The following is a 12,329-nucleotide window of genomic DNA, read 5'->3' on the forward strand; positions in this document are numbered from 1 at the left end:
ATCAGGTGATGGTTACCCTTGCTACATTGTCTTTTTTCTGTCATCGACCAACTATTCTGGCAATTTTGGAATTTGTCAATGCTGTCAGTGCTGTGGAGGAGAATGGTGATACGGATGAATCTATCAGCAAATCTTCCATCTCTATGATAAACACATATGAGAATGCTTCTTTTCACGAGCCCAACTCATCTGTTGTTGAAGAACCTGTTGCTAAAGGATTGCTTGGGAAAGGAAAAACGAGAGTAATTTTTTATTTAACTTTGAATATGGCCAGGGCACAAATTTTCTTGATGCATGAAAATGGGACCTCCCTTGCCACTTTATCACAAAATGATTTACTGACTGATATCAAGGTTTGTATTATCTTCTAGAATACAACTCTATGTTGGCTCTAGTTTTAGTTATCTTGTTGGGACAAGGCTTGATGGTTGCCATTTCTTATTTGATTAACTTGATGTTTATCCAGGTGTTCCCATCATCCTTTTTCATAAAAGCTGCTCTTGGAAACCTGAAAATAAGTGATGACAGTCTTCCTAGCAGTCATTCTTATTTCTGGATCTGTGATATGAGAAATCCTGGGGGGCGTTCATTTGTTGAGGTATCATATGGAATATTTTCTACTCAATCTAATTCTTGCTTTTATTTTCAAGTTGATGGTTTTGTATACCATCAGCTAATGTAGCTTGGTTTTAATGTGGGAAACATTGATTTTCTGGTTTTTCCAATATCATTATGCTGTTCATATAACTGATATTCAGGATTTTCCCATGTTCCCTCTGTCTTCCTGACCATTTGTTTGTTTTATCAATTTTAGTAATACTTTCTGAACTCCAATAAGAGCATGTATTAGAAAACATTTAATATGCTGCATGGTAGAGAGCATTCCTAATGTTATTGGTGCGGACACCAGAGCCATAAAAAATCGGCAATATGATTTAAGTTCGATTTGGATCGAAGAAGCCTAATTAAATTGATTCTACTTCAGTTATTTATTTTCAGGCAATAAATTTTAATGCATTTGGCATTGGGTCCATAGGGCCATACTTGGATTTGTCCACATCACCTTTGGAGCCACCACTCTCCACATGCCAAGAGAAGAAATATGCATGCCAGCATGTGTCGTGCTCATGCCAAATTGTGTCAAGCATTAAGCACCCACATGGAGTTTCATTTCTTCCTTAGAATTCCTTAAGAGTTCTTGGCTACTTATTTTGTTGAAGGCTGATTTCTTTCCTATGGTAGATTATAATGCTTTACTTTTTTGTGGAGGGTTGATTTCTTCCTTGTAAAGATAAGAGATTCCTAAACAAACAGGATCCTTAGAGTCCTATATAAATCCTTGTATCTTCCATGAAAAAAAACAATGAATGATTTTACAAACTCCACAAATACTTGTGTCAATCGCTCCGAGAGGGAGAGGGTGTGAGACCCAAAATCGCCCCACAAGGGGAGGGTGTGAGGCCCACTTTCTATCATATTCCTTCTATTTAAGATTCAGTGTTCCTGCGACTCTGATCGACTCCACCATCTATCCACGCAAGCCTATTCTGTCAAGAGAAGATCTGTCTCCTCCAGAATTTTCATCTGTCGTGCTGAGAGGAGTGATTTTTTATTCTACAGATCATATGCTGTCAAGGACCTTCGTTCCTTAACGGTTGATCTTTGATTTTTTTTAATCCGATGTTGGTAAAGACCTAGTTCTTTATCGATGGATCTGTTTGGTTAAAAGATTAAGAGCCCTAATCAGAGTAGTTTCTTAACTACTACGATCTGGATTTTTATCATCTTCTTGGATTTTCTCACGGGTTTAATATTTTATTTTCTCTCGTTCCATTCTTATTTCTTTTTTTACATTTACTCGTGAGCATGTTTAATTTCTGCTATATGTTTATGAAATTCTCTATTACTAGTTGTTTACTGATCTCTCGAATGGCATTCATCTATATCATTTAGATTGATCTCGCTTTAATCTCGTATCAATCAATCACGCCTCCTGAGCAGAGTATAGGCAACTATACTGTCTGTCCTGAGAATAATGAGCCCCTGGCTGGACATGATTTGTTGTTGATGAACAGAAGAGAGCTTGATCATTAGGATTGATTTTTTTTAGGGTTGTCCCGCATCAATTTGGTATCAGAGCCGGTTGATTAGGGCTTTAGTTTAAATTCAGCAATTTAAATTTCCGCAAGTTAAATTTTCGCACTCTAAATTTCGTACTTTACTTTCAAGCATTTTAATTTTTATTGCACCTTATTTCTGCATCTTAGAATTGCATGACCACTAGATCAGGTACTTGGTACCAACATCCTACTTCCCCATCCAACACTAATATGGATCCCAATATAGCAGCCATCATTAATGCTCTGACTGAAAAGTTTGATGACATGAAAAATTTTATGAAAGCCATGGATGAGAGAATAGTGGTATTAGAAGAAGCTAGGCAGAAACAACCTGAACCTGAGTCTCCCCGACTATCTATAGGACAAAGAGGTAGGAATCTAGAACTTGATCGACCTATAGGGGCACGCCCGCACCATAACCAGTTCGATCAAGATGAGCATATTCTTAGGAATGTGAAAGTCGAAGCCCCAAGTTTTGATGGTTGTTTAGATCCGAGAGAGTACCTAGATTGAGAATCAGGTATGGACCACTATTTTGGATGGTACGAAATGTCTGAAGCAAGGAGAGTTAGGTTTGCTAGGATGAAATTGGTGAGGCAAGCCCGACTTTATTGGGAAAGTGTTGAGCGTCTTCTCAATCAGAGAAGATAAGATCCGATAGAAACCTGGGATGAGATGAAAGAAAAACTCAGAGAGAAGTACCTCCCCACCTCTTACCAACAAAGACTTTTAGATCAATGGCAGATGCTTACTCAAGGGAATAGATCAGTCACCGAGTATATCACAAGATTTGATGAATACCTCATGAGATGTGGAGTAGCCGAAGATAGAGTTGTTACCTTATCTAGATTTAGAGCTGGATTACGAGAGGATATTCAGCGTGAGCTCTTTCTGCGAGAGGTAACCACGTTGGAACAAGCTTATCAACTTGCCTTAGATTTTGAAAGATTTTCTAGATATTCGACTCCTCGTCGTCCTGAACCCAACCGAGTAACCCCTTCTGGATCGAGACCTAATATTAATCAAACTCCTAGTAATGGACCTCCACTTACAAATCCTATTGGAAGAAAAGAAGATAAAAGAAAAGGAGCTATAGGAGAGTTATCAAAAGAAAGTAGTTCTCGATCTCATTGCTTTAAGTGCTATGGTTACGGTCACTTTGTTGCACAATGCCCCAACCGATCATTATTCGTAGAAGAATTAGAAGGAGAAACTCTAGAAAATATTGAGGAGGAAGTTTATGAAGCTGATCCAGATTTAGCTGAGCAATTTGAGAGTACTGAGGACATCCTAGGTTATGCCACACCTGAGTCAGACCTTAGGCTTGGAGTCGTTAGGTATGTCCTAGCCCAAACTAAGGAAAGTGAAGATTGGCGTAGGACCTCTATTTTCCATACCTTCATAAAATTTGGCGATAAAATTTGTAAGGTGATCATTGATAGCGGTAGCTGTATCAACGCCGTCTCCACCGACACGGTTAAGCGATTAGGATTAACTCCTGTAGATCATCCCAGTCCATACCGTGTGTTTTGGATTGATTCCTCCTCTATTCCCATCAAATTTAGATGCCGTGTGCCCATCCAGCTTCATTTCTATCAGGATCATGTGTGGTGTGATGTCTTACCCATGGAAGTCGGAAGTATCATATTAGGTCGGCCTTAGCTATTCGACAATGATGTTACGATTTATGACTGTACCAACTCCTGTAGCTTTACTCATCAGGATAAGAAGATCACGATTAATTCTTCCCCACCTAAGGCTACTAATAGAAAGATAGGCGATGGACCAAAAGAAAATCTTAAGAAGAAAAGCCTCAATCTGATAGGTGCTAAAGAATTAGAGACGACCATGAGTGAAGGATCACCGGTTTGGATGCTTGTTGCTAGAGAAGTTCGTGAGGATTCTAAGGTGGATTATCCTAAGGAAGTAGCTAGCCTTCTTACTGAGTTTCATGATGTCTTTCCTGAGGATCTTCCAGATTACTTACCGCCTATGAGAAACATTCAACATGCCATTGATTTAGTTCCTGGATCTACCCTACCCAACTTGCCCCACTATGGGTTGAATTTAATGAGCATGCCGAGCTACAAAGACAAGTTGGAGAGCTGATAAAAAAAAGATTTGTGAGGGAGAGTTTGAGTCCTTGCGCGGTTCCCGCACTACTGACTCCAAAGAAGGATGGTACATGGAGGATGTGCATAGATAGCCGTGCCATTAACAAGATCATCATTAAGTACTGCTTTCCCATCCCTAGGTTAGATGACATGTTAGATATGATGGCCGGATCCACTATCTTTTCTAAGATCGATCTTAAGAGTGGTTACCATCAAGTAAGGATTAGACCGGTAGATGAGTAGAAAACTGCTTTCAAGACAAAAAATGGTTTATATGAGTGGATGGTGATGCCATTTGGATTATCTAATGCTCCTAATACCTTCATGAGGTTGATGACCCAAGTACTACGACCATTTATAGGAGTATTTGTAGTCGTATATTTTGATGACATTTTGATCTATAGTCGAACTAGGGAAGACCATTTAGATCACCTCCAAAGAGTGTGTCAAGTTCTTAAAACAGAAAGCTTGTATGCTAATCCTAAGAAGTGCGCTTTTATGACAGACCATATCATCTTTTTAGGTTTTGTTGTTACCCCCAATGGTGTATTTGCTGATTTTGAAAAGATTAGAGCAATAGTTGAGTGGCCGGTGCCCAAGAGTGTGCATGACGTGTGGAGTTTTCATAGATTAGCAACCTTTTATCGTAGGTTCATAAAAGGGTTTAGCACCATAGTCGCTCCCATCACTGACTGCATTAGAAAGAAAAATTTTGAATGGACTAGGACAGCCAATAGAGCCTTTCTAGACATTAAGGAAAAGATGACTCATGCCCCAATCTTACGTCTCCCTGATTTTTCTAAGGTTTTTGAAGTAGCGTGCGATGCGTCAGGAGTTGGGATTGGTGGTGTCCTTAGTCAAGAAGGTCATCCGGTAGCATACTTTAGCGAGAAACTTAACGATTCTAAACTCAAGTATTCTACCTATGATAAGGAGTTTTATGCGGTAATTCAAGCTTTAAGATAGTGGAGGCATTACTTACTACTGCAAGAATTTATTTTGTACTCTGATCATGAGGCCCTTAGATTCTTGAATTCTCAAAAAAAATTGAATCATAGACACGGTAGGTGGGTCGAGTTTTTGCAAGCCTATACTTTTATTTTGAAACACCGTGCAGATGTAGAGAATCGTGCTGCTGATGCCCTGAGTCGTCGTCATACTTTGCTGTCCACCGTTAGTATAGAAGTTGTTGGTTTTGATAAGGTTAAAGAAAATTATGAGGAGTGTCCAGATTTTGGTGACATACTTACCACTTTACGTAAGGGGCCATCTAGAGAACGTAGTGAATATACCCTTCAGGATGGTTACTTATTTAGAGAAACTAGGCTGTGTATCCCCCGTACATCTTTAAGAGATTTTTTAGTTTGGGAATTACATGTGGAGGATTAGCTGGACACTTTGGTAGGAATAAAACTATAGAGTTGGTAGAAGCCCAGTTCTTTTGGCCAAGCTTGAAAAGAGATGTCGTCCGAATTGTTGCCCAATGTAGAACATGTGCCGTGGCCAAGCAGAGAAAACAAAACACCGGCTTATATATACTCTTACCTATACCAGACTGTCCTTGGCAAGATGTTAGTATGGATTTTGTTTTGGGATTACCTAGGACAGGCAGGAAGCATGATTTATTCTAGTGGTTGTAGATAGATTTTCAAAAATGATCCATTTCTTGTCCTGTTGCCAAACGTATGATGCGTCGAAAGTTGCAAGGATATACTTTGATGAGATTGTTAGACTACATGGATTGCCTAAAACCATTGTTTCTGATAGGGATGTTAGATTTATGAGCTACTTTTGAAAAACCCTATGGCACCTTTTAGGCACAAAACTAAAGTTTTCTTCTGCCTATCATCCGCAAACAGACGGTCAGATCGAAGTGGTTAATAGGAGTCTTGAAAATCTTTTGCGTTGCTTGATTGGGGAACATATGGATAACTGGAATCTTTTGCTGCCCCGAGCCGAATTTGCATATAATAGCTCTGTTAATAGGTCCATTGGCATAAGTCTTTTTGAAGTAGTTCATGGATATCAACCTAGAAAACCAATAGACCTCATCCCACTACCCATGCATGCTAGGATTTCCGAATCTGCGGAGTCATTTGCACAGCATGTCAAGAGTTTGCATAAAGAGATCAGTAAAAAAATTAGTATGAGTAATAAAGTTTATAAACAAAATGCAGATTCTCATCGACGTGTTCAAGAGTTTGCAGAGGGAGACTATGTGATGGTTCGATTGAGGCCTGAAAGGTTTTTCTCCGAACCGTGAAGAAATTACATGCCCGAGGAGCAGGTCCGTTTAAGATCATAAAGAAAATCGGATCAAATGCGTATGTTATGGACCTACCTTCTGATTTTGGAATTAGCTCTACTTTTAACATTACAGATCTTGTCGCTTATAAAAAATCAACTCGGATACCTAGTGAGCCATTTGAGCCTGAACCAACCTTTGAGAGCGAACCTATCCCTGAGTGTCCATCAGCCAAAATGTCAGCAAAACACGATCAGATTGAGAGAATTTTGGATGAGCAGATCCTTTCCACCCGGAGTCGAGGCTATCAGCGGTATCTGGTCAGATGACGAGGTCGACCGGAGTCTAAAGATACCTGGATCACTCGAGAAGAGCTGCAATGCATTGATCCCGATCTACTTGAGCGTCACCAGAGCGAAATCGACCCACACTCGACAGGGTTGAGTTTTCCCCATCTCGGGAGAATTGGTGCGGACACCAGAGCCATCAAAAATCGGCAACATGATTTAAGTTCGATTTGGATCGAAGAAGCCTCATTAAATTGATTCTACTTTAGTTATTTATTTTCAGTCAATAAATTTTAATGCATTTGGCTTTGGGTCCATAGGGCCATACTTGGATTTGTCCACGTCACCTTTGGAGCCACCACTCTCCACATGTCAAGAGAAGAAATATGCATGCCAGCATGTGCCATGCTCATGCCAAGTTGTGTCAAGCATCAAGCACCCACATGGAGTTTCATTTCTTCCTTAGAATTTCTTAAGAGTTCTTAGCTACTTATTTTGTTGAAGGCTGATTTCTTTCCTATGGTAGATTATAATGCTTTACTTTTTTGTGGAGGGTTGATTTCTTCCTTGTAGAGATAAGAGATTCCTAAACAAACAGGACCCTTAGAGTCCTATATAAATCCTTGTATCTTCCATGAAAAAAAATAATGAATGATTTTACAAACTCCACAAATACTTGTGTCAATCGCTCCGAGAGGGAGAGGGTGTGAGACCCAAAATCGCTCCACAAGGGGAGGGTGTGAGGCCCACTTTCTATCCTATTCCTTCTACTTAAGATTCAGTGTTCCTGCGACTCTGATCGACTCCACCATCTACCCACGCAAGCCTATTCCGTCAAGAGAAGATCTGTCTCCTCCAGAATTTTCATCTGTCGTGCTGAGAGAAGGAGTGATTTCTTATTCTACAGATCATATGCTGTCAAGGACCTTCGTTCCTTAACGGTTGATCTTTGATTTTTTTTAATCCGATGTTGGTAAAGACCTAGTTCTTTATCGATGGATCTGTTTGGTTAAAAGATTAAGAGCCTAATCAGAGTAGTTTTTTAACTACTACGATCCGGATTTTTATCATCTTCTTAGATTTTCTCACGGGTTTAATGTTTTATTTTCTCTCGTTCCATTCTTATTTTTTTTTTTGCATTTACTCATGAGCATGTTTAATTTCTGCTATCTGTTTATGAAATTCTCTATTACTAGTTGTTTACTGATCTCTCGAATAGCATTTATCTGTATCATTTAGATTGATCTCGCTTTAATCTCGTATCAATCAATCACGCCTCCTGAGCAGAGTATAGGCAACTATACTGTCTGTCCTGGGAATAATGAGCCCCTGGCTGGACGTGATTTGTTGTTGATGAACAGAAGAAAGCTTGATCATTAGGATTGATTTTTTTTAGGGTTGTCCCGCATCAGTTATCCATAATGCCAAGACATACTTTTGGTTGTCAGTATCGAATCTTTGATAACATAGTAAAATAGTTTTAACATCTCAATTTGTTAGGGTGATTTTGAGATGGATTTACAATCTGATTATTTTCAAATGGCTTGTGGATTAAGATAAATTTAATACCAGATTTAAATTTTAGGTTCACAAATAAATTCTATTTTGATGTAGCTTAGTGCACTTTTGTTTATGGCGATTTCCTATGGACCCATTTAAAAGGAGTAGCAAAAGTTATAGTGGATGCAAATCCTGAGGCAGACCACCAAATTTTCATGGCTCGCTCTTCGGCAGGTTTGGTATGGATTATGTAGTCAAGACTAAGTGTAAGTGACCTCTTCATTCTTCATGGATGCATGGAGTCTAGTCAAGGAAACATACTTTAGTCTCATCAGAAGTATTTTTTTTTTATAATATATATTTTTATTTTTTAAAGAGGATTTAATTGCGGATGTAGTTATTATTTTTCATTAAAAAATTACTGGGTTCACTTTTTTACTATAATCTTGTTTATCTACTCATATTTTCACTAATTCATCATAAATGTGATCTAAAGTAGTTAGACATCAACAAAACAGTGTGCATATTTTTGTGAAAATTGGTGGCATAAATTTGGAATTTGATACTTTTGGTAGATAATTTTAGGTTAAACTTTAGATTTTATGTTTGCCAGAATCCCTTTGGTGCTTAGAGAAGAATTAACTTGTTCATAGTAGGCTGACATAATAATCCATTCAATAATGATGACCAAGGTCAAAGAATTTACATGATCAGGCCATATTATTATTTTTGAAAATTATTATTTTCTAAAAGTTTGCCTTCTAAATTCCTGTGCATTCCATTGTATCTAGGTTATGCTATCCGATTGGTTATTGGAAAACTGTTTTCTTTCTCCTTCTCATCTTGTGTTACATAATTTCCCCAGTTATTTACATCATCGACATGTTCATTGAGCATTGTTTGTCTTGTTTCAGTTAGATTGCTATTTCGGATCTTTTATTTGTTATCCTATGATTTGTTTGCATGAATGATAAGGGTCTTCATTTATGCAGCTTGATTTTAGTTCGTTCAACATAGATGATGATGACTACTGTGGCTATGACTATAGTCTTACAGGACAGCTTTCAGAAGTTCGGATTGTATATTTGAACCGATTTGTGCAGGAGGTATGCTGCTGACAAATGCATATGTTCTTCTATTGTAATTCTGGTTGTCACTGCAAAAAATGCTATATGCAGGTTATCAGTTATTTTATGGGTCTTGTACCAAGCAATGTGGAGAGGGTTGTTAAGCTGAAAGATCAAGTAACTAACTCAGAGAAATGGGTTACTAAAACTGAAATTGAAGGATCACCTGCTCTTAGGTTGGATCTTTCACTCAGTCGACCTATAATTTTAATGCCCCGGAGGACAGACAGTATGGAGTAAGCTTAATAAGACAGATGAATCCATCATAATCCTATATTTTGTTTTAGGTTGACAGTGCATCTTGCAAGGTTTCTATTTAGCCATCAAGTAAATTTTTCTGTTGTGTTGCAGTTACCTAGAGCTTGATGTACTTCAAATTACTGTCCAAAACAAGTTTGAATGGATCGGTGGTGACAAGAACGAAATGAATGCTATCCACCTGGAAATGTTGACCATAAAGGTATTCTTCACTGAATTTCGAGCTATCAGTCAAGTCCCTCCACTTTATATGCACTAAATTTTCTGAATAATTTAGCAACAGCTTTAATGTTTCTTTGGCATCTACAAAATCAGCTGAACTCATGACACTCTGCATTCTTAGTTTGACAGCTTTTCAGACTGTTAAGCAAGATGCTGAACATCATATCCTAGTTTTTTTTCCCTTTTTGGCGAGGGGCTGCAGGATCTTTAGTTTGTGTCATATTTGATACTTAACTTTGCTGTTTGATTTACTCGTGCTTCATGTTGTCATTTCATACATTATTAATTATTAATGAGGTTTTTGGTTGTTAGGCAACTAACCAAAAGGCACCTGGTTGGTTGGAGGTCACAATAATGTGGTCCCCATAGATTTTGCCTTCAATGGGCAATTTCAGATTATTAGAGCCGGTTCTTGCTCATTAACAGATCTTCCAATGGATGTTTTATGTGGACACTTTAGTTTAATTTTTTGGGATATTGATGGAGGAACACGTCCTTTAGCTGGTTTCAAGTTTAGAAAAGCTGGAGTTCCGATGTCAGGTGAACAAGCAAGTTTAGAAACCATGCGAGACTGTGTCATCCAAATTCAGATTCATGAATGCAAGGGCATCCCCTTTACCAGAGATAGCAGTAGTTAGGACTGCTTGATGAATGGGATTCATAAGGCCAACCTCAAATAGATGGGACAAGGCTTGATGTGCTCTAGTTACAATGTTGATGGCGAGGACCAGACAGTGAGGGTGCTGTGAGGGGGCATGAAAACTTTCTAAAAGGATTAAAGGATGTGGAAACATGTCTTTCTAGGTATTGCCTTCTAAACCAAGATTTTAATTACTTTGACCTTCATAATATAACTGTATTAGGACTGCTAAGTTTTGTTTTTTGATCATGTCCGGATAAGGTGTGAATGGATGAGATGGTTCCAGCCTGAGCCTCCTTGATATTCCAATCTTGGGGCCTTGGCTGGACTCAATCTTGTGAATCAAACCCAAGTTTTACATTTTTAAACTTTTAAATGAAGACCTGGCCAAATAGCAGGCAGCTTATCATGTTGGAATACTGATTTAAAAGAGGAGCAATTTTCGGTCAGGCATTTTTTCTCTTTGGTAATAGAAACTTAAGCTATTTCAGTCAGGGTTTTCTCTTTGGTGATAGCAACTTAAGCTATGTCTCATAGTTGGTCTTCTAGTGCAAGATTGCTTCATTGATACTATGAGGAATTGAGGACCCTTGTGGGTGTGTGTTTTTAGTCCCACATCATTCATGCATTGGGGAGAGTATTTGAGCAGGGCCAAGGACCTCCATCAATAACTTTTGGCTAGCCTTCTTAGGTGAGGTCTTGGGTTGTTACAACTTTGAAGTTTCTAGGAACTGTTTCCTTCTTCAGCAGGGAAACCTGACCTATTGTTGTCTTCGGCTTCTTGGGATTGGGCATGATGAGACAAACTATATACCCATTAAATTCACATAAAACTCAAATCATGAGTAAAGCTAGATAGGGGACATTTTTAGCTTGTATGAAGCTATTATCTTGGATATAAATAGACTGGTCCATGTCAGCCACACTGAACTAGACCCTTAAGGGCTGGTACTTGGTTATGCCGTATATTGGTACCATAAAAACCAGAAAATAATGCTGGCTTTTGTGTTGGCACCAATGACCGTACTGGTGTCGGTATGAATCATACAAGTATCATACCAAGATTGGAACCTAACTGGTACAAGGACTGGTACCAAGATTTTATTGTTAATATAATATATGCATGGCCGATTGGTTATCGGCCAAGCTTGATTCATCACTAAGCTTAGCACATTTTCTAGCTGATTTGGTTCACAGGAGTCATACTTGGACTTGAACTGGTTTAGATTGTGCTGAGCTGGCCAATGACCAAGTCCATCGGTACCTTAATGTTTGAGTTTGCTATCAGGTGACAATAGCTACTTGCTCACCATGTTCTGATGATTGACAAAGAGTGCCTTTGCTTCAGATGATGGATCTGCATTTGGTTTTTGAGTTCATCCTTTTTGTCTGCATGCAGTGTTATTGATCATGATACTTTGTTCAGATCTTTTTGCCTTAAATGTATAATATATTAATTCAGAGGCATCAAAATGTAGAGATAAGTGTGTGACGTGTTTTGAAGCTCCAATGCGGAACTTTTCGGTTACCAACATATTAAATAATGGTCTAGATGAAGCAAAAGCTAGACTATTAAATGCATCTCTTGAATCTTAGTTTATCTTTCAGATGGTTGCTTATCATCCTTAACCTGCCTGTCCCTCTCGTGGTATGTTTACACATGCAAACATTTAATTGAATGACTCAAAATAACATCAAAGCTTAAGCTTGGTTTGATACCATGTAATGGTATTCAGTGATGATATCTACAAAATCTATTATTTCGTGGGTTAATAGCATTAATTATTAAAGTTTTACAGTCTAACAGGCATACCAT

At 38.4% G+C, this 12,329-nt stretch overlaps 1 protein-coding gene across 1 annotated transcript in view; it reads left to right on the top strand.

The window, feature by feature from the left end:
- The window catches only part of LOC105043803 (uncharacterized), an 85,380-nt gene that overhangs the window by 32,759 nt on the left and 40,292 nt on the right, over positions 1-12,329 (top strand). The window contains exons 25-29 of the mRNA XM_073255589.1: positions 6-353; positions 467-598; positions 9,259-9,372; positions 9,445-9,629; positions 9,745-9,853. Of these exons, the coding sequence (XP_073111690.1) occupies positions 6-353; positions 467-598; positions 9,259-9,372; positions 9,445-9,629; positions 9,745-9,853 (888 nt within the window). The remainder of the gene's footprint in view (positions 1-5; positions 354-466; positions 599-9,258; positions 9,373-9,444; positions 9,630-9,744; positions 9,854-12,329) is intronic.

The sequence above is a fragment of the Elaeis guineensis genome, chromosome 4 (genome assembly GCF_000442705.2).
Source record: "Elaeis guineensis isolate ETL-2024a chromosome 4, EG11, whole genome shotgun sequence".
Lineage (NCBI taxonomy): Eukaryota > Viridiplantae > Streptophyta > Magnoliopsida > Arecales > Arecaceae > Elaeis > Elaeis guineensis.